Source organism: Pygocentrus nattereri, chromosome 18 (genome assembly GCF_015220715.1).
Source record: "Pygocentrus nattereri isolate fPygNat1 chromosome 18, fPygNat1.pri, whole genome shotgun sequence".
Taxonomy (NCBI): domain Eukaryota; kingdom Metazoa; phylum Chordata; class Actinopteri; order Characiformes; family Serrasalmidae; genus Pygocentrus; species Pygocentrus nattereri.
The window spans coordinates 10081172-10104378 of NC_051228.1; the positions used below are offsets into that span (position 1 = coordinate 10081172).

The 23207-nt window shown below is 38.6% G+C and overlaps 2 protein-coding genes across 3 annotated transcripts; one reads left to right on the forward strand and one right to left on the reverse strand.

Moving 5' to 3' along the window:
- Window positions 1-1357: 1357 nt before the first annotated feature.
- LOC108435155 (C3a anaphylatoxin chemotactic receptor) lies at window positions 1358-7185 on the forward strand. Of its 2 annotated transcripts, none has more exons than XM_037547035.1 (3): window positions 1358-1498; window positions 2151-2323; window positions 4553-7185. In XM_037547035.1, exon 3 carries the CDS (start codon window positions 4588-4590, stop codon window positions 5629-5631), a length of 1044 nt encoding a protein of 347 aa, XP_037402932.1. In that variant the 5' UTR covers window positions 1358-1498; window positions 2151-2323; window positions 4553-4587; the 3' UTR covers window positions 5632-7185. The 2 variants fall into 2 exon arrangements, with proteins under 2 accessions (XP_037402932.1, XP_017566264.1); XM_017710775.2 differs by having other exon boundaries at window positions 2174-2323.
- A 7014-nt stretch (window positions 7186-14199) lies between these two features.
- LOC119265938 (protein FAM240B-like) lies at window positions 14200-20953 on the reverse strand. The gene is made up of 3 exons (XM_037546963.1): window positions 20820-20953; window positions 18961-19085; window positions 14200-14613 (listed from the first exon to the last, which is right to left on the reverse strand). Exons 1-3 carry the CDS (start codon window positions 20880-20882, stop codon window positions 14487-14489), a joined length of 315 nt encoding a protein of 104 aa, XP_037402860.1. The 5' UTR covers window positions 20883-20953; the 3' UTR covers window positions 14200-14486.
- Between the last annotated feature and the right edge of the window lie 2254 nt (window positions 20954-23207).

Here is a 23207-nt window from a genome sequence, read left to right on the forward strand (position 1 = left end):
GACTGACAATCAATTTCACTGCTGTTGTGCAAATGGAACAGACAACAGGTGGAAATTATTGGCAATTAGCAAGACACACTCAATAAAGGAGTGGTCCTGCAGGTGGGGACCACAGACCACTTCTCAGGACCTTTCTGCTTTCTGGCTGATGTTTTGGTCCCTTTTGAATGTTGGTGGTGCTTTCACACTCATGGTAGCAGGAGACGGACTCTACAACCCACACAACTGGCTCAGGTAGTGCAGCTCATCCAGGATGGCACATCAGTGCGAGCTGTGGCAAGAAGGTTTGCTGTGTCTGTCAGCGTAGTGTCCAGAGGCTGGAGGCGCTACCAGGAGACAGGCCAGTACACCAGGAGACGTGGAGGAGGCCCTAGGAGGGCAACAACCCAGCAGCAGGACCGCTACCTCCGCCTTTGTGCAAGGAGGAACAGGAGGAGCACTGCCAGAGCCCTGCAAAATGACCTACAGCAGGCCACAAATGTTCACAGCCCAACACCGTGCAGGACGCTTGGCATTTGCCAGAGAACACCAGGATTGGCAAATTCGCCACTGGCACCCTGTGCTCTTCACAGATGAAAGCAGGTTCACAGTGAGCACATGTGACAGATGTGACAGAGTCTGGAGACGCCGTGGAGAGCGATCTGCTGCCTGCAACATCCTTCAGCATGACCGGTTAGGCAGTGGGTCAGTAATGGTGTGGGGTGGCATTTCTTTGGAGGGCCGCACAGCCCTCCATGTGCTCACCAGAGGTAGCCTGACTGCCATTAGGTACCAAGATGAGATCCTCAGACCCCTTGTGAGACCATATGCTGGTGCGGTTGGCCCTGGGTTCCTCCTAATGCAGGACAATGCTAGACCTCATGTGGCTGGAGTGTGTCAGCAGTTCCTTCAAGATGAAGGTATTGAAGTTATGGACTGGCCCGCCCGTTCCCCAGACCTGAATCCGATTGAGCACATCTGGGACATCATGTCTTGCTCCATCCACCAACGCCACGTTGCACCACAGACTGTCCAGGAGTTGGCGGATGCTTTAGTCCATGTCTGGGAGGAGATCCCTCAGGAGACCATCCGCCACCATCAGGAGCATGCCCAGACGTTGTAGGGAGGTCATACAGGCACGTGGAGGCCACACACAATACTGAGCCATCTACTGAGCCATTTAATATTTTTGATCCCAAAACTGATCTCAAACAAGGAAGATAGAATACCCAGAAACATTTTATTAGTCTCCATTACGACTATGTTATTGGTTATGGGCTCATTTACTTGCATCCTTGTAAAATAGGAAGTAGAGAAAAAGGGCATGTCACTGTGTGAAGTCTTTGTAGTTTCCCTTTTCTCTTTTAGGTGTTCATTAGATGACTCACGACTGAACATCAGCAGTAGTTCATGTTTAATGCTGTCTTTATAAATGATGTAGAACTTTTACAAAGCAAGGTTGATCGGCATGTTAGGCGTTTCATAAGCCAGAAGAGCCTTCTAAGCACATTAAATTGAGGTAAATATATGTCTATGATGAAATCCAGCATTTTTAGATGAAAGCTAATGCAATGTAGTTACCTGCTTTTTACAGGTAAGAGGCTATTGTTTTTTTCGAGGGATTGTTTGTTGAACTGAATTCTGCACAAGTTAGTCTTTGAGATGTAAACAGTCATTTAAAGTGGTTTGTGATGTGGTTCACTGAGTGTACAGTGGTGGTGATAGGAACCAGGAGATGCGATGACTACAACACAAATATAGCCATTCTATTTACTATCCAAAATGACCAGTGAACCTTCATATCTTGTGATTATTGCTAGGGTTAACTCTGGAAAAAAATATTTCTTTGGGTTGCCTTTAAACGCCCTGCATGTACCTCTGCACCAAGAAAAGAGTACATGATCGGTTTGATCTTTACCTCTAATCTACCATAAAACAATGTGTCAGACGTTAGGCAGAGAATTTATAATCATTGAATGTAATGAATTCCTTTGAAGGAGCTTTTAGAAGCATTAAACTCTTCAGACATCTGGTTCCTATCACCAGCACTGTGAACAGTTCTGAGGTTTCCCTCCAGTTCGTAATGATTTAGTTTATATTTTAACAATTTAATCATGCAAAAGCATTGAAATGTGAGCGGAATCCCCCTGAATTATTTGTGTCTTGTTTAGTGATCCAGTTAAATTTGTTTCAGTGGTTTCAAGACACACATATAATCACCAGCCCTCCAGCTGCAGCTGATTTGATTAAGTTGATTACATCACAGCAGCTGCTTTCCTTAGGATTTCCTTTCCTTCTCAAGTTGTGGTCAGAAATTGTGCAGCGACACGTACGCTTTGATAGGGTAAGTCAGCTCTTCTTTTATCTTGTGTGTATTCGACGGGATTAAATGTAAAGTTTACGCTTTTGTAAATGTAAAAGTTCAACATTCAAAGCTTCCTGTTTCAGTCATTTTTGGAGCATTTTGTTGAAATGAAATGCAGTTTCAGGATTCGTTGAAGGACATTTACATGCTCTGCCACTTCAAGCAATATTCTTTTCAAGTCATGTTGCTTTATACCCAGAGTTGGGCAAAAAAGTATTGATGACTGAATATAAAATAATTAGTTTTAAATGTATTCAGTAACATGTTCTGTTACAATGCTTAAAAACGGATTCAGAGTACATACCAAGGAGGCACATGGGAAAACACTGCTGATGTTACTGGAGGCAGTTTTCTTCATGTAATTCTGAAATAATTAATTATTTATACTAAATCCTGATCAATGTTTGTTTATTAAGTTTTTTAGAATCAGCACAAAACATGTAGCAAACATGGTCCTTAGACGAACGTAAAGAGGAATTCAATTAACTGGCTTTTTACAAACATTGAAGTTCTTATTAAGTCTGAGTAGACTCATAAATCAATGTGATGTTAATGTCAATGTTACTGAACTCTGCTAAAGCCTGAGGTAATGACCAGTTATTAATCTCAGTGTTACTGAGCTCTGCTAAAACCTGAGTAGACTGATAAATCAATGTGATCAGTTATTAATCTCAGTGTTACTGAGCTCTGCTAAAGCCTGAGTAGACTGATAAATCAATGTGATCAGTTATTAATCTCAGTGTTACTGAGCTCTGCTAAAACCTGAGTAGACTGATAAATCAATGTGATCAGTTATTAATCTCAGTGTTACTGAGCTCTGCTAAAGCCTGAGTAGACTGATAAATCAATGTGATGATCAGTTATTAATCTCCGTATTACTGAGCTCTGCTAAAGCCTGAGTAGACTGATAAATCAATGTGATGATCAGTTATTAATCTCAGTGTTACTGAGCTCTGCTAAAGCCTGAGTAGACTGATAAATCAATGTGATGATCAGTTATTAATCTCAGTATTACTGAGCTCTGCTAAAGCCTGAGTAGACTGATAAATCAATGTGATGATCAGTTATTAATCTCAGTGTTACTGAGCTCTGCTAAAGCCTGAGTAGACTGATAAATCAATGTGATGATCAGTTATTAATCTCAGTGATACTGAGCTCTGCTAAAACCCGAGTAGACTGATAAATCAATATGATGATCAGTTATTAATCTCAGTGTTACTGAGCTCTGCTAAAGCCTGAGTAGACTGATAAATCAATGTGATCAGTTATTAATCTCAGTGTTAATGAGCTCTGCTAAAGCCTGAGTAGACTGATAAATCAATGTGATGATCAGTTATTAATCTCAGTGTTACTGAGCTCTGCTAAAGCCTGAGTAGACTGATAAATCAATGTGATGATCAGTTATTAATCTCTGTGTTACTGAGCTCTGATAAAGCCTGAGTAGACTGATAAATCAATGTGATGATCAGTTATTAATCTGTGTTACTGAGCTCTGCTAAAACCTGAGTAGACTGATAAATCAATGTGATGATCAGTTATTAATCTCAGTGTTACTGAGCTCTGCTAAAACCTGAGTAGACTGATAAATCAATGTGATGATCAGTTATTAATCTCAGTGTTACTGAGCTCTGCTAAAACCTGAGTAGACTGATAAATCAATGTGCTGATCAGTTATTAATCTCAGTGTTACTGAGCTCTGCTAAAACCTGAGTAGACTGATAAATCAATGTGATGATCAGTCATTAATCTCAGTGTTACTGAGCTCTGCTAAAGCCTGAGTAGACTGATAAATCAATGTGATGATCAGTTATTAATCTCAGTGTTACTGAGCTCTACTAAAGCCTGAGTAGACTGATAAATCAATGTGAAAAACAGTTATTAATCTCATTGTTTGTAAAGATGCTTGTTAAGTTCCTCTTTGGAGCCAGTTCAATTCTAAAATAGCTCATGAAAAGGATTTTAGAATCATACTTGTATGTTTTTTTATTCAGTGGGTAAATATTCTAAAAGCATTCTAAACGTGTAAAAGTTAAAACATGTTTTCTGAATTCTGAGCTACAGGACTGTAGTTTAATTTTTTGTTAGGTTTACAAAATGCTAATTTGAAAAAAAATTACTTTTATTATCCACTTTTGATGTTTGACATTCAAATGCTCATTTGAGATCATCAAGAAATATGACTTATGATTCTTTTTATTTCTCAAACAGTAATCAAAGCTGCCTGCTTCCTCAAAGGTGACAGAATGAATGATACCTATGATTATTACGATCCTTTCAATTACACATTCTTTGACAATTGCACTGTATCTGACTGGGAAGATCATGGGGTCGTCAGAGTGGTGACACTGACCTTCTACTGTCTGACCTGTGTCCTTGGAGTCCCTGGGAATGCCATTGTGGTGTGGACTGCTGGTGTGAAGATGAAGAGGACAGTGAACACCACCTGGTTCCTTAACCTGGCCATCGCTGACCTCCTCTGCTGCCTCTCCATACCTTTTACCGTGGCAGAAATCCTTTTAGAAGGCCACTGGCCATATGGAAATGTCATGTGCAAGGTCCTGCCTGCTGTCATCGTTCTCAACATGTTTACCAGCGTCTTCACGTTAACCCTCATTGGTCTGGATCGCTTCATCCAGGTTGTTAAGCCAGTTTGGGCTCAAAATAATCGTAGCCTGGGGCTAGCTTGGGTATGCTGTGGTGTGGCCTGGGCCTTGGCTTTTCTCTTAAGCCTACCCATCATGATCCTACGTGAGATTTTCACTGCTGAAAACTACACTACCTGTGCAATCAATTTTGATGTCCAGGAAGAAGACCCTTGCAAAGAAGATGATGTTAGTGACTCTTACAGGGCATTAACTCTCAGCAGGTTTGTGCTGGGCTTCCTGATACCTCTGCTGACCATAATGGCCTGCTATGGCCTCATTGCCCAGAAGGTAAGCACCAAGCAGTTCCGCTCAGGAAGAGCGTTCCGCATCATGGTGGCCATTGTCGCAGCCTTCTTTCTGTCCTGGTTGCCGTATCACGTGCTGGGCTTGGTAGACGTCTACGGTGGGCCGCAGGTCTCCAGGCTAATCAGACCGATAGACCCACTGGTCATCTCTTTGGCATACATCAACAGCTGCATGAACCCTGTCCTGTATGTATTCATGGGGCAGGATTTTAAAGAGAAAGTCAAGATGTCTCTGAGACGGATCTTTGAGAAAGCATTCAGTGAAGATGGGACACACTCTTCGGTGAACTCCAGAGGACAGCAGTCTCACGCCACCAACACATCAGATGCACTCTGACTGGTGGATGTACATACATTTATACTGTATGTAGTAGATCACTGTCAGAGAAAACCTTCTATCTCAAAAATGGTAACTTCTGGCTTCAGTGATAATCTGATATACAAACGGGACAAACAGACCTTTTGTAAAGTTAGTTCATTCTCAATATGAATAATTAAGCATGTCATATTTTGCCAATTGAAAATACAGTATATGAAAGGTTGTTAGATAATGTGCAGGTATACTAATCTAAGGTGTTGCATGCATTTTCTTGCATGCAACTCCCATTAAATACATTTTTTTATTACATTTTTCAATTTAGCATCTTTTTCTGAACTGTACTATGTACCAGCTATACTAGATGCACTAACACTAATACCTTATGCCAGTACCTTTCAGTAGAATCAAGCACATAGCTTTGCAGTCTCCATAAACAAACACTGGCAGATGAATGGATTGTACTGATGAGCTCATTGACTTTAAAGATCACCGTCAAATGATGGCACCTCTGTCACAAGTCAGTTTGTGAAATTTCTGTCCTGATAGATCTGCCTAAAGTGTCTAGAAGCAACAACAGTTCAGCCACAAAGCTGTAGACAAATGCAAACTCACAGGGTGGGGCTGTGCTGAAGCTCACAGTGCCTATCCTCCATTAGATCACTCTCTACTGAATGAATGGGCAAACGTCCCACAGAGACACTCCAAAATTTTGTAGAAAGCTTTGGAGAAAAGTAGAAGCTGTTATAGCTGCAAAGGGGGGTGGGGTGGGAGGGCTGCACCATAATAATGCCTATGGATTTCTAATGAGATATGATGAAAGTTCCTGTGGGTGTAATGTGTCCATGTCTTGTCTCATGTACTTTAATTCGTATAGTATACACACACACACACACACACACACACACACACAATTTTTTATTTGTTTTTTACATTTTTTAATTTGAAAATGCCTGTTGTTTGAAATTAATTGCATATATATATATATATATTTACTATGTCCTTAATGTTTTAATTGAGAAATGCTTCAGAAAAGTGTAATTAAGTACAGTATATTAAGTATTTTTGCTTTGTACCTAAAGTATACTTGGCTTATAGGTTGGGGAGGAATAGTACATGGGTGGAACTGAACCTGATATTTTACCTGCACATTGGGCCTCATTCACCAGTTTGTTCTTGAGAAAGATTCTAAGAAAAGGTCAATGTCACATTCATGACATGTTCTTAAACCCCCAAATTATTCACTCTGTGCTCTTGAGTGTGTGAGGATTGTGTTCTTACCTAAGAACAAACCCCAAATAAAAAAACATTGGTGAATGTCAGAATCATCATAAAAACTGCTGAAGTGGGTTTTAAGAAGACATTTGTTGTTGACAGTTGGTGAATGAGGCCTGGGGTTATTAACCCACATGAAAACTTTTGGCTGATTTTATTGACAGTTCTTCCGAGGTGTGCTTGTTGTGTTCGTTTTGAACTGGAATGTCGATTTGAGTGGTTATGTTCTTATATTTTGGCATGAAATATAATATTTGTTGGAAATGTTTATATTTTTAATAAAGACAGTTATATTCTTAATCCTGTGTATGCCTTGTGAATTTTTATGGGTAGTAAAACACTACCACTGGTAATGCTCATATTAGCTAAATTCAAGTCTACTTAAAGGTATATTTCAAGTATTAAAAAATGATACCTAAATAGAAACCTAGTAGAATATTTTAAAGTGGAGAAAATATATAAGCAGTGAACTATAAATATTAAGTTGACTTAAAGAATACTTGTAGCATGAAAACTATTATACTAGTATTTTATTGAGAGTATACGTAAGTATACTTTAATGAAGTAAAAACATGAGAGCGTGAGCCATGGCTGGAGAGAGAGCCTGGTCGAAAGAGACAGCAAAAAGGACCTTCAAAGAGGTAAGATTATGTTTTTTGTTCACTAACTTGTTAACTTTAACCAAGGTGTTAACTTTAACTTAACTAAGTGGTTGGTTAGTGTAGTGGTTAACACCTTTGCCTTCTACGCTGTAGACTGGGGTTCAATCCCCCAGCAGGGCAAGTACCCTACACTATACCAATATACCTTGGGCAAGTCTCCTAACACCACCTTTGCCTTCCTGTGTAAAATGATATAATTGTAAGTCGCTCTGGATAAGAGCGTCAGCCAAATGCCGTAAATGTATGTTGCACCCATGCTGGCTTGTCTGCGTGTGTTTCTGGGCCTGAAAGGGCTTTTAGCCAGAGTGGCTTAGCCCCTCCCCAGGCTGCAGCTACAGAATATAAGTAGTAAACTAACTGTATACCTATAAGTTCACTTTTATTATAGTTCACAGCTTAGTTGCAGTCAAGGTGTGAGATAAAGGGTGTCTGGGGGGTCTGACACCTCCTAATTAACCCCTTTGAAAAAAACCTCATGATGTTATCCTGTCCATTAGGGAAAAAACAGGCTGTCAAATACAAATACGGGAAAAGGTTATTGTTTAGCTACTGCACCCAGTTAACTGCTTTCTTTCTAGATATGCAGCACTGGTCTGCCTCAGGGTGACGCTGTGGCAAACTGGTTCACCCAGGTTATCCTTCATAGCCTAGCAACCATAACTAAGTTATAACTAACTCATTTAATCTGTGGAAAAATGTATTACCAAACTAGAATAGAGCGTTTCTAGAAGAATTGTTACACCAAATATTTTGTTGTCATTGAAGTTAGCAACAGCGCCACTATGGCATACAATGGCTATGGAGTAGCCAGCCAACAGGGGACCCCCTGAATACCAGATGATATTGCGCACACTGGTTACAGTACAAAGTAAAATTTGGATGTAAAGTAGTCATGTACTTAAAGTTTACTACTCTTAAAACTAAAGAATACTTAAAGGTATACTTTAATAAACTAAAAAGTGGGCCAATTTAGTGTGAAGAAGTACTGAAATAGTACAGTTACAAGTATACTACTAGTACATTGGTATTAGTATAGTTACTACATAAAGTATACTTGGGGAATGTACTTGAACTTTAAAATGAACTTTAAGTATGCTTTATTTTGTCAATTTTTCTTTTTTACAACAGTCTAGTCCTAGGCTAAGAAAAGTATTTCCGAAGCTGATTCACCACTGGCACTGCAGTTTAGTTATAGACTTAATCTATGTTTGGAAAAGCGGCCTTATGTATTGGCTCTGTTGAAAAGGGTTGCTGTAGCAATGTGTAAGCTCTGTAAGAAAGAACTTTTCCTGTCTTTCTTTATGGATAAGATCACGCATTTAAGCGCATTCATGAATGTTCCAATAAAACTGCATTCCTAAATGCTGAATTGTTACTGTGATTGAATGTGATTCATGCGTCACACCCTGCCTGAGTCATGATTTTATCAGTAAGGGATTACTCCAGAGGATGTGCCTGGTTTACTCTTGGCATTCTTGCACAGCTCTTGTTCTTGACCAAAAAAAGAGTTGAAAGCTTGTCCAGTTTGAATGGGCTACAGTTTGGTCCAGAGATCATGCGTCAGGTCTCAATTTGGGTCTGGTTTCAATTTGTCCTGATTAAAGGGGCTAAAGAGAATGGGAGTGTTTTCCCCAGTAAGAATACTTTTATCCCAGTGATATTTACTTCCTCAGTGATAAGGGTGCTTTCAGTTTTGTCCTTTCTGTATTTACCCACATAGTGCCACTGTTCAAAGTAGCCTACATACTGCTCATGTACTCATTAGGCCCCAGAGCAGTAAGTAGTGAAGTGTATGAAAAGTCAATTCTTCCAGCAGCCCAAAGACACCAAATGCCTGGTGGGGTGGCCATGTGACTCTGTAGTTTAGTACATGGTACATTGCAATAATTATTACATACTATATGATATGAGGAGAAATGTTCAATATACAGTACAAACTGGTACAGTATGCAATATACAGTACTGGTAGGGTAGCTGATATATGGTGTATACTGTTACAGTATGCATGATAGTGTATATTGGAACAGTATTTGGTATACCATATATACCTGTACAGTATGTAGTATACAGTACACTGGTACATATGTGGTACACATATATATTAGGTGGAGTACATAGGATATACTACAAAAGCATGCAGTGTACGGTATTTACAGTTACAGATTTCAGTAAACAGTATATACTAGTAATGCATTCAGTACACAGTATTTACTGTTGCTTATATACTGTACAGTACATTATGTACTAGTATACAGTAGTTAGTGGAATATGATATTTACTAGTAAAGTATACAATATACAGTATATGCCAGTACAGTATGTAGCAAACAGTATACACTGGTATTGTTTTTGAAATGTGGTGTATACCAATACAGTATGCAGTATACAATATACTGGTCAAATATGCAATGCACAGCATGTACTGGTACAGTATGTGGTACACAGCATATACTAGTACCGTATGTGGTGTAATATATATACTGGTATGGTTTGCAGTATATAATGTATACAATATACAATGTATGGTGTGCAGTGTTTACTGGTACAGTATGTGGTATAAAGTATATACTTGTACAATACACAATATATAGTGTATACACGTACAGTATGTGGTATAAAATATATACTGGTATGGTATGTGGAACACAATATACACTAGTAGAGTATGTGGTGCACAGTGTATGCTGATACAGTATGTCTTATCAAGTATATACATGTACTGTATGTGGTGTTCAGTCTATACTGGTACAGTATGTGCTACACAGTATGTGGGGTACAGTGTATACTGGTACAGTATGTGGTATAACATTCTGGTACAGTATGCAGTATATAGTGTATACAGAATATGGTATGCAGTGTATACAAGCACAGTATGTGGTATGTGGTGTATACTGGTACAGTACATAGTATAAAGTATATACAGCTGCACAATACTTAACATGCGATTTCAGACTCAGAACTATTTCAGAAGTGGCTTTGATTTTATAATATCTATTGTGTTCATAAACTGGATTAGTACTCTATAAGCATTCCTTACAGACTGCATGAGATTTTATTTTTTTAACATTTCCCGATGTTCCCTATTTCTGATGTAGAAATAAAGAGTCTTGCCAAGAGAGAATTTCCTTTCCGGGGACTTCATATCTTGCTAAAGAGTTGCGAAAGAGGGTATAAACAAGAAGTAGGACAGTGCTCACCAAGTCATATTGGTTAGAAGGGTGGAGAATGAATGAGTCTAACAAAGTAAGCTATGCCATGTCTAAGTGCACCTTACTGCTGCTTTGTCTCCAGATAAAACGAATTCACTATCAATACAACACACGTTTAGTGCGGAAATAAAGCGATTTATGGGTGAAACGTGCAGGGTTGGGCAGAATACTTTGAAAAACTAGTGATGGCTGAATAATGAATACACCATCCTAAATGTATTTAGTCAAGCATTCTATTACAATGGCATGTTCAGAATACATTTATGATTTTACAATGAATAGGAAAAACGTTTTTTTTTTAATTCTAATTCACCCTCTTCCATCGCTGTTACTGGTTGTTAGTTTTCAGCTTTTGAGGAGATTATTTGTTGCCACTGTTGAGCAGATTATTAAATTGAACATCCCTCAAAAGAGCTCAGTGATGCTATGACTTATAACTGATCACACTAATTTATCAGTCTACTCAGGCTTTAGCAGAGCTCAGTAACACTGAGATTAATAACTGATCATCACATTGGTTTATCAGTCTACTCAGGCTTTAGCAGAGCTCAGTAACACTGAGATTAATAACTGATCATCACATTGATTTATCAGTCTACTCAGGCTTTAGCAGAGCTCAGTAACACTGAGATTAATAACTGATCATCACATTGGTTTATCAGTCTACTCAGGCTTTAGCACAGCTCAGTAACACTGAGATTAATAACTGATCATCACATTGGTTTATCAGTCTACTCAGGCTTTAGCAGAGCTCAGTTACACTGATTAATAACTGATCATCACATTGATTTATCAGTCTACTCAGGCTTTAGCAGAGCTCAGTAACATTAAGATTAATAATGGATCACATTGGTTTATCAGTCTACTCATGCTTTAGCAGAAGTCAGTAACACTGGCATCAATAACTGATCAACACAGTGATTTATCAGACCTTAGTATGAACTTCAGTGTTCATAACAAGGCACTTAATTGAGGTCCTCTTTAGAGTTTGCTACATGCCATGTAGTGATTCTAAAATAGTTAATAAACAAGCGTTGATAGTGTTTGTTTTGAAGATTGTATTTTTGTTATATAGTGGGCAAGTATTCTAAACATATTCTGCTAAAAATGTAAAAAAGAATTGTATTCTGAATACTGCCTTTACAAAATATAACTTGGACTGAATACAGATACTTTATTTCTGTGTTCTAAATACCTATTCCTAATACTTGTATTCCGTTAGATCCCTCCTAGTACAGTATGAAATATATGGAAATGTGCACAAAACTCATGAACAGACATAATAAAAAATAAATCTTTTTTCCAATCATATGATACCGTTTTTTGAGTCACTGGCCAGATGAACCCTGAGTTTGCTATTCAGCAAAAGCTGACTGGAGAAAAAGTGTTCTGCTTTTTTGTGAGCAGCATTAGGCACATTCTGACAAGAAGAATCGAGTAGGACATGACACTCTGTCTGTTTTCCACTCCTTGTGCATTTTAGGCTGCTGACAACAGACCTAAATAACTCTGCTCAGTAAGTAGCCAGGATGTGTTTCAGTCTGTGTCAAAGTTTTTACAACCTGATCTGAAAATGATAAAGGCTTCAGTGTCACAGCTCAAATAAGGCCTGAGTCCTAACCTACATTTGGCACTAGGTGGCACCAGAGCCCAGCCAGACACTTTATATATGCTTTACTATATGAAATATTTGTGCATTCTCCCAGTACTTAAAAAGGTAAAAGACACCAATTACAGGCAGGTTTACCTATTGCTCTGAATTTGTGCTGTGATAAGGAAACTATTTCTGGAAAGTTTCCTTCCCCATTGATTTACTTCCTCTTTTAAGTGCTCTCTGTGGTCTCTGTGGCTTTTATCACACCACCATCTCAGCCCTGAGCTGTAAACGGAAACTCAGTGAAACTAGCGTTCCTCATAGCGCAAGAAGATACTGAGAAACCTTATTTCTTTATTTCTCACATAAACTCCTCCATTTAACTGTGAGTGAAGAAATGGCATGTCCTACATGATCCTTCCTGTCAGAATGCACCTAATGAACAATGAAAAGCAGCATTTTGTCTAATACCCTGCTTAGCCACCTCTTGGAAAACACTGAGCACTGTTTCTGGATTTTCCCATTTCCCATTTTATAAAGTCACATATCAACATTGGTAAAGTTAGAAGCTAAAGCTAAAACTGACAGAACAATGGAAATGGTGGACGGGTGGAGGTTCTTTCAGTCTTACTGTTGAAATAGCACATACAGTGATAAAAGTACAGGGGTATAGATCTCTGGTATTCTAACTGATATCTTTTAATGCAAAATATCTTTCTTAAAAATATAAGTCTTACATGTAGGCATATATTTCTTTGGCTTTTGTGCAATAACAGCTGGTCATAATATTGGATAGAAAAGCTAGAAACAGTCACCTAATCACAGACTGTAGCATCACATTTGAAACCCATTTTAGCTACAGCAATGAAACAGCTACCTAGCTAGCTACTGGTAACAAAATGATTAGATGTTGATGTGTAGCATTAGCCAACAGCTATAAGCTAACGTAGTATTGCACAAGAGCATTACAGGTTTTATCAACTAAGTGACAACACGACAAGATTTTAGTTCAAATCATTTCTGAAGGACAACGTAAAATATATCCTACCTGAAGTTATAAGCATCAAATTTCTGTGTAAATTCTGAATTTCCATGTAAAGCTGCTAAAGCACTCACAAAGACACTAACATAATATGGCAGTACTTAAAAGGGTGCTACCCTGCTAAAAAGAAAAACCAGGACAGACCAGCATGGTAGTTTAAGCTGGTTTATGCTGGTCTAGTGCTGGTTTAGCTGGTCACTCAGCATGGTCATGCTGGTTGACCAGCATACCAGCATCCGAAACACAATATATGCTGGTTTTTCTAGCAGGTTCATAAAAGTTAGCATTATTGTAGTCATGGAAATCAGATAAATACAGGCTTCTTATGGAGCGGACTGAGCAGTTTCTGCATTTAAACTTGCTGTATTATGACATGCTCGCAGTTTGACTGCATCCGACTTTATTTTTAGTTTATATTAGTGCATATATGCAGTATTTTACAATGACTTTGAGTGGATCCCAGCCCCAGGAGATCTAGGCAAAAAAAGCCTAAATGGACAGATCTATTAAGTCATATTGTCATTCTGTATGGATTTCTTCATGGCAATAAACACAGTTGTAGCGTCCTCTGATAAAGTGCTCTCACCCTTCACTTCCCTTCTGAGCCTTTCTACTTTTGTTAACACTTTCTGTGTGAGGTTACATGTGTGAATTTCTAAGTGAAGTTAACACATCCTTTACAAGGAACACACTTAAATATGACATTTTTTCTCAGTGCATGATTTAGCATATAGTTTAACATATGCAATTTTTAGTCATAGTTTAACACATAGCCTAAAGAAAAAAAATGTAGAATGTGCCATAACTTTTGTACAGGCCCTGTTTTACGTTTATTTATAGTTCCTTACTGGCACATTAGATTTTTGTCATTTCTTATATTTTTTCGTTGAAATTGGGTTGATAAACAGCAATGAGATGTTTTTGTAGCCTTTTTTACCAAGGGTGCCAAAAAAACTGTTACTATTAGGTGTTTTCACAGCACACATTCAAAGCTGTATACACCTTAGATTACACATGACATGAAGACACAGCATCTGAAATCACAAACACAAAAGCAGAGAAAAGCAGGTATGAATCGGGTTCTGGTGCTAAAGTTCAGTTGCCTCTCTGAAGCCCTAAGAACTCCTGGACTCTCTGGGCCTTTCTAATCTTCTCCTCTCTCATGATCTCGTTCACGTGCTGGTTCCGACTCTGCAGCCTCTGCAGCCACTCCTCCCGTAACCTGGAGAGAACCACAGTTTTAGCAGGGTGTCTCATTGCAATTGTCAGAGTAAAATAAAGAACTGCCAGTTGAACATCACTGATTGCTGTGGCAGACTCCATTTAATTGGTTTACACTGTTTCCTGCATATGTTGTGTTTTGGATGCTGGCATGAGCAGGCTAGATGGAATGCCTGCTGGACTGTACCATTTGTTTCAGCAGGGATTCTCATTAACTGCACTATACTCAGCCCTTAATAGACAAGGCCAGTGGATAGCTAATAGGCTAACAGGCTTCTTCAGTAATAAACACGCTTCAAATTTAAACATACAGGTAAGTTTTCTTTGCTCTTTTAGTGAAATACATTCTTCTACTTTCTCATGATAATGAACTATTTTAGAAACTATTTTAAGCCGTTCAGCTCCATTTACCCTAGTTCTAGTTATGTTAACTTCCATTAAGAATCTTTTTCCCTTCTCATTTAAACTTACCATTGCTGCTGACCAGCATACCAGCCTCTGAAATACAACACATGCCAGTTTCGAGGGTTTATGCTGGTTTTTCTAGCAGATCATGTCTTCGTTAAGGTCGTGCACACAGTTAGACTCACTCTGAGCTATAAAAATGACTTTTGGGTGACTATTGACTTCTCCAGATTGTTAGCTACATTAGCCTCATAGCTCCAGTTTAATACTAAAGAAGAGGCAATTGGACACCAAACAACTTAAGTGATTGACTACATTGACTACAAACCACTTCTTTAATGTAAGCTAATGAAGTAAATTATAACAGTACAATACTGTAGTTAACAATCAGTTATATATAAAATACAAGGGGTGAGATTTGTGTCAGTTCAAGTATGTAAAAGTAGCCAAAATAAGGTCCTATACTAGAAAAGCTCACCCCAGCAGTGTATTTCCTTCAAGGCCAGGCTTAATCAGTGTCTAGAAATCCGGCCCATAATCTACTTTAGGCATCGACAGCCAGTTATAGAATTTTAATAAGCAGCAGTGGCAGCATTCTAGTTTCACGACTAAACATTATTAAACATGCTGTTATTTGTGAAGATCAGCCATAATGACAAAATCCTCATGGATCACATTCATTTAGTGGTATTGACTTTCGTAATGACCCTGCAGTGATGAGATTATCCATGGCTGAGGAGATAACATTCTGACCCATAATTACCTAAAGCAGAGACGGCCTCAGCTGCCTCCATTGTGAAAGTAAGGATTTAGAGCTAACTTTGGTTCCCTTATTAATAAACCCATGGATTTGCCCAAGAAGCCTGTTGTGCTGGGTCTGCACAATCTATATATTCGTTAGAGGCCTGGAGAGCAGGCTTTGTCTCCACAGCTGTTCCTGAAGTACCACTCATTCTCATTGATTAGTGAGAGGGCCAAAACAGGGGGATTAGTATGTATTTGTAACACTGTACGTGTTAATCCATGCTGACCTTAATGTGGAGAGAGAGATGGTAAAAACAAGAAATGAAAGCGCGTCTAGCACATAGCTCAGCACAGTCTCAGAATAAAGGTAGCTAGATTGGCTCCTTGTGTCTATGGAAGTGCATTAATTGGGGAATGGTGGATGAAATCGGATCTCAGAAGCGTGCTAGGCGCTTCTGAGGCCTTATCAGCCGCAGGTTCTCATTACTGAGCCGTAAACAGAAACTTATCAGAGCCTGTGCTTCTCTTAGGATGTTACTGACAATCTTTCTTTTCTTCTTTTCCTCAAGTAAGAACAAAGCTTTGTGTACAAAGGCTGACTCCAGACCAGCAATGAGTGACGTCTAGACATACTGACATAGAGTTTACATGCAATTAATTGCACAGTTTCTTCAATTGCACAGTGTGAGCACTTTCATGAAACAGTTGTGTGTTTTACGTTAAAACATTTAGTACAAAGCACAGAAAATATATTATTAATATAATGTTTTCACATAAGAAATTAATGTTGAGGTAAGTCCATGCAATTTATGTATTATATATATGTAATTAATTTCAAACAACAGGCATTTTCAAATTAAAAAATGTAAAAAACAAATAAAAAAGTATATATATATATCATTTTTTATTTGGTCTTTACATTTTTTAATTTGAAAATGCCTGTTGTTTGAAATGTTTCATTGTCTGAAAATTTCATGAAAAATGGACAAAAATATTTGGCCCAAAATGACTTGGAAAAAGTCTGGTTCCATTGACTTACATTAAAAGTAAAACAGGTGAATATATATATATATATATATATATATATATATATATATATATATATATATATATATCTGCAATGGACTGTTGACCTGTCCAGGGTGTTTTCTTGTCTTTGGTATGATCCATTTTCGAAAAGAAATGCTCACAAGCTGCAGAAACACTCATTTACATTTGATAAAATAAGGCCTTTTACCGTTTACTGTTTCAACAACAATAATATTCATCATATTATAATTCCAATCATAATATAATATCCCCTCTTTAGCTGGGCTACGACAGAGAAATAAAAGCATTTCTTCCACCGGCAGTATGATATGGCACAGTATGGTTATTCATTTGAGCAGGATTTCCCCAAAAGCTTCTGAGTGCTGAGATCAGCTTAACTGGTAGAGAGAGTGTTCAGTGTGATGCTCACTCTACCAATTAAAAATCATCTTTGTACCTAAGATGCTTTTGGGAAACCCAGCAGCCCCTTCGTTTTCCACTCCACAGAGTCCTCCTAGGAAAATGAGCTCAGACCAGTATCGCTGGTCACCAGCTAAACCAGAATATGTTGTGTTTTGGGTGCTGGTATGACCATGTTGGAAGCTTCATGTTCTGATTTTCCTTTTACTCAGCATTTCACTTGGCATAGCAAATGACTCCATCTGCTATACATGACTGCTGATGTAATGTGCTAGCTTGCTAGCTAACAAGCTAAAGGCTACACATCTAGCATAAATGAAGCTGAAGTTGTCATAGTAGGAAAAGTATTACAGCAGTGGTGGTGTATACACTGATCACTGGCATAACATTATGACCACTTCCTTGTTTCTATGGTCATTGTCTATTTTAATAGCTCCACTTACTCTATAGCTGCACTTTGTAGTTCTACAGTTACAGACTGTAGTCCATCTGTTTCTCTGATACTTTGTTACCCCCCTTTTACCCTGTTCTTCAGTGGTCAGGACCCCTGTGGACCCTCACAGAGCAGGTACTATTTGGTTGGTGGATCATTCTCAGCACTGCAGTAACACTGATGTGGTGGTGGTGGTGTGTTAGTGTGTGTTGCACTGGTCTGTGTGGATCAGACAGCAGTGCTGCTGGAGCTTTTAAACACCTCAGTGTCACTGCTGGACTGATAATAGTCCACCAACCAAAAATATCCAGCCCACGGCGTCCTGTGACCACTGATGTCCAACCTCAAAGTGTGCAGCGGCAGATAAGCTATTATCTCTGATAAGGTATGGTGTGCCTAATAGAGTGGACAGTGAGTGGACACAGTGTTTAAAAACTGCTGTGTCTGATCCACTCATACCAGCACAACACACACTAACACAACAGCACCACGTCAGTGTTACTGCAGTGCTGAGAATGATTCAACAAAACATGCTCATGTAATTAGAGTCAGCAGAGTACTTTTAATGTAGACCCAAATGTTTTGCTCTCTGAACATGAAAACTGGTTTACCAAAGGAATGTGTTTTTTGTGGAAAAACTGGGTAAAAAGCTTAATAAAGTTTGTAGCTGCACCATGCCGTACTGCTCTACCCAGTGGGAAAATGTAATAATTATAATAATTATAACATGCTTTTGTTTAACTTTTAATGGTCAATACTTTTAACTTTCCCTGCCCCCCTAATATTTGTTGAGTGAACAAGGAGTGAGGAAAGCATTCTTTCTCACAATCAAGGCCCTCATCAGAGATCCCAAGACCCAGGGGCCTAATATTAAACCCAGTTACACCCAGAATTAAGACTGGAAAGTTGTTGTGGCACGGCACAACATGAACTGATTGGTTCTGGTGTTAGTTACATATCATGGCTGGTAATAGACGCAAAGGAAGCAAAGAAACTGGTCTGCTTTTCATCAAAAAAAATAGATTAAACTGAGGCTTGACTGTACTGAAATCCAATTATCTTCTTCCAGGCCTCACCTATGATCTTAACCCCATATTCCACCCCGCTGCCAATATGGCAGTCATTTTTCACAATAATCTCCAATTTCTGTATATTAGATAGGGTTTTTTCTTGGTAATTACCTCCACCAGACAATAATAACCTGAGAAAAAAAGCCCCCATGACAGAAACAAAGAATCTGCTTTGATAAAGAGCCATCGCTCCCAAAAGAAAAGTCATTTAGATCGAGCCGCCGCTCGATGTGGCAGACATACGCACTTTGATAGAGCGCTCCTCTTCATTCTGTATTCTTCATTCCCCATCATCTGACTGTGTCTCTCTATCTTCTGCTCCCAGAACTTCTTTAGCTTGTGTTTGTCATGAATCCGGGCCAAATTCATCGCCTGCAACGATGGAGCAAAATGTTTTACGGTGATGGATGGCTGAATGAAGGACACCCGAAGCCTCCGCTGAAACTATAATGGCTCACGGCTTTCATCGAGTGCCTGTAATGTCTCAGAACCGGTTTTGGGGCCTATATATAGGCAACCACTTTTCAAACGGAACGATTTCACACTACCCGAAAAAACAAAAACAAATCGATCGCATTTGCGACATCAAACAACAAAGAAAATTAAGAGTAAAGCTGGTTATGTGACAAACAGGAAGTAACTCTGTTTCGAGTCTATAAAAGTAGCCAAAAATGAATGAAACTTTTAGAAATGAACTTGAATAATTGAGCTTGTAGCTTAACACATAGATTTCTGTAATTAATTTAAATATTTATTAACCTCTTAACCCCTAAATGTTAGTTTTGCAGGGTGAAACATTCGTGCAAGTGAAGTTGCTTAAAGTGGTACTTAGCCACGACAGTTGCAACCTTCTCGACTTTGCGTCTCAAGTTGATTAATGAAACAACCAATCGAAATGCTGATAATGTACCATGTGGTTATGTCAAACAATATCATATAAGCCACTTAGTTTCAATTGACACTTAAAACGTTGCTTATTTGCTAGTAGCCAGTTAGCTTAATTAACTAGCTAGCTAGCTAGGCAGCTAGCCTTAACGTATGCCCACACAAGTGTTTGTTTGCCTGCCATAATCTCTTCCTGAAAAACACTAACTTACTAATCCTGATAATTTGCTTATTTTCTGGTAAACAGTTACCTCCTTAGCCAGTTATCATGCTAACAGCTGCTTACCTGCCATTATCAAAGTCTCTGTATTAAAAGTAATGCTATCTTGCTAACTAGTGGAATGAATGAATGCACTGTATAAAACTAAAGCTAGGCTAAAGGCCATTACACCCTGAATGTGCTGCCAGTAAATGAGACAAAAATACTAAATAATTGGACGTAATGTTTTTCACCCTAACTAAACAAACAAAAAAGCATGAATAATTCTTTCTGTTTTACAAAAGGAGCATGGAGTGACAATTTCAGGAGCTTTGTGTGCTTCTGCAGATGGTTCAGATGTCTGTAACCCAATTTGAGCTGTGCTGGAAATGCTAGATGCTACCATGATGAAGCAAACGACAAAGTTGACAGTTTATTCAAATCCTAATCACCGCATCATTTGCATAACAGTGTCTTTGGCAAAAAAATTGTTTTGCTCATTTGTCTTTTGACATATACTGACAGCTTAATCCTCTTTACATTTGTCAAAAAGGTCTAGCTGATGAGATACAGCTAATCTGTTATCTTAGTCGTCGTCATTGCAATGGTGGATAGAACCATGAATGTCATGTCACCTGTAAAAGTCAAACTGATGGTGAATAAAATATCGTTGCAGTTTTGCTGTCTAAAAAGTTTGTCTTCACATATGTTGCACTGAGTGTATAAATGCTTTAAAGATCCATATGTGGGTCCACTCTTAAGTGCCTTGCTCTCATAACTACATAATTTACACATAGTTGTTACTCAGTAAAACAAATAACTGAATAATAAACCTGGTTTAAACTTTAGCAATAAGACACGCCACCTACCTTTATGCTAATACTGGTTCTTGGGCCTTGTGGCTCTACACTGACCGCAAAGAGATCAGAATGTACCGATTTGATGCTGAGAGAGTCCAAAAAGAACCCAACAAAGCATCTGGCACAGAGCATATGAAAAAACAGAAAAGAAAGATGACTCACAGAGATATCGGGAGGAGATGGGATCCAACTGTCCAGACCCATGGTCCCACAGGTGCAGGTCATCCCCTGGCCTCTCCAACGTAGCAATCCTCAACACCCTTTTCTTCCTCTTGTCCTCCGCTGTTGATACCGTTTATTTCTGGACCAATTACAATGATGAGTGTGGAGCCGTGTCGTCCAGCAAGGTTCTGGGCACGGAAACTGAGGGGAGTGCCAGGGTGGCCATCAGAGCTGGCAACCACACAGTGCTCATCTGATGACAGAGGGCTTAAGCAGGGCCCAGCCGATCCCCACCAGACCAGCAGACACACAGTTGTGGATTAGCACCGCTCATCCACCCCCAAATTATCCCCACTTTCCCTCACAGTACGGTTTGTTCCCATTAAGAGTTCTTGGCTATGATGACAAGAATCCATAGCATGCAGACGTGGCTTGTTTCATTTACTCAGTTCCATGAAGTTAAGTACAGTTTTTGATAGATTTGCACTTTTCTGAGCATTTTTAAGTGATACACTTTCAGGAGAAGTACTATACTGTCACTTGAGTGGAACCCACAAGGGTACGTCTTTGGTACCTTTAGTTAGGGAACATAATTGTACTACATTGTTCTGCAATTAAATCAGTGATGAACCGTAGGTATTAGAGCTAGGACTCTTGGACCATAATTATCAAAACACGGTCAAAACATGACCTAAAAACTCACCTATGTGATAATCCTAACTTCTGCTAGCACCCCCCTGGGATTCTAGTAGCATGTTAGTGCTAGTAATGTTTTAGCAACTGAAGAATAATCACAGATAATTAAAGCTTATGAAGAAGCTTATTCCGTGTTTTACCTGAAGATTGACAGACATATTAGCATACATTTTACCTTGTAGCATTTTCACTGTGACTCTTAGAGAGTAGAAGCACCTGGTACAGAGCTATTTTCCATTTCTCTGACTAGGCTCGTATTCACAGTCAGTGATGTGTCTATGACTTGCAGAAGGCCTATGGTGATCTCTAAATTGGTCCCATTGGAAATCAAAATATGATTGGTTAATTCCTCTGTTACGTTGTTATTATATTGATACTCTAATGTGTTTGTCCTTCTCGTCAGCTCTTGAAATCCTAACCAATAGGAGAGCTTGTTTAGCTACGTCTACTGAGATACCACACAGAAAAATGATTTCTGATTGGCCAATTTACGGCCATACGTTTCAAGAATTTATTACTTCAATTTCATTTGTAACTTAACAATGAAATATGAGTAATATTATAAAAATACTAGCATTGTTGTATTAAATAAAATTAAACTAAAATTACAGACATGCATTTTTAGTTCCTAGAATCTTTAGGTTTTCTCTGAGGGTCAAGAAGGGTCTAATACAGTGTTTCACAATAAGAACATCATACCAACAGTGAAACATGGTGGTGGTAGTTTGGTGATGTGGGGATGCTTTGGGCAATTTACCATAATTGACAGAACCACAAATTCAGCTCTCTGAAAAAATCCATTCCACAGTGTTGCTGTCAGTGCTATGGGTCTGAAAATATGTGTAGCTGGCAAGAAAGCCTTACCGAGAAAAGGAAATAGGCAAATAGAAGAAGAAAATTTGCAAATCAAACAAAGAAACTGCTGTCCACCTTAATGTCCAGACATCAACATCATTAAATGTGTTTGGGATTAATTAGATGACAAGAAGCGGAAAATACAAACAACTTCTAAGACTGTACTTTGGATGTGTGAAAAGGTTTTCTTTGAAATAAATGGAAGCAAGTCTCCTGAAAACTAGACGTTGTGATCATAAGAGTGGACACATTAAATTCTAAAAAAATCATATTATATTAAATTGTATTTTTTACAAAAATATGTTTCCTCCTTTTTTTCTGTACTTAATGGCTGTTTTGACTGAAAAGTTGAAGGGTGGGCTTGGCTTTTGCACTGTACTGTCTATTTATGACTGTTTTTTATTTTTTTTTATCTTAAAGAGAAGAGCAGCGCTTCATAGAAAAGAATAGGCAAGAATAACAAACTTCAGTTCCTCTGATACATGCTGAATGTGTGGATTGGGAAAGCTGTTTTTAATCACGTTTAGCTCTGAAGTAACAGAAAGTGCTTTTACTTGCAAGTTCTGCAACACCACTGGAAAAAGGGAAGAACGAAGACCAAACTCATTATGAACATCTGCGTTTCACTGACTGGTTTCTGTTCTTAACAGGGATCTTTGGCGGCCTCATAACTGAAACTGAAAACATGTATTTACTTATAATAACCTGTAATAGAAAAACCACTATGGAACAGCTTCTTTTGTGGGCACTTTTCTATTCATGGGCCTAGAAATCTGACAGTTGCCATCAATGACCAATGCAATCAATATTGCTTTTTTTAATTAGCTGTTTAGTATG

Excerpts from the sequence above, each read along its gene's own strand:
- LOC108435155 (XM_037547035.1), top strand. The coding sequence starts at position 4,588 with ATGAATGATACCTATGATTATTACGATCCTTTCAATTACACATTCTTT.
- LOC119265938 (XM_037546963.1), bottom strand. The coding sequence starts at position 20,882 with ATGACCTGCACCTGTGGGACCATGGGTCTGGACAGTTGGATCCCATCT. Across the intron at positions 19,086-20,819 it reads CATCTCCTCCCGATATCTCT|GCGATGAATTTGGCCCGGAT; the intron begins GTGAGTCATCTT and ends CCATCGTTGCAG. Across the intron at positions 14,614-18,960 it reads AAGAGGAGCGCTCTATCAAA|GTTACGGGAGGAGTGGCTGC; the intron begins GTGCGTATGTCT and ends GGTTCTCTCCAG.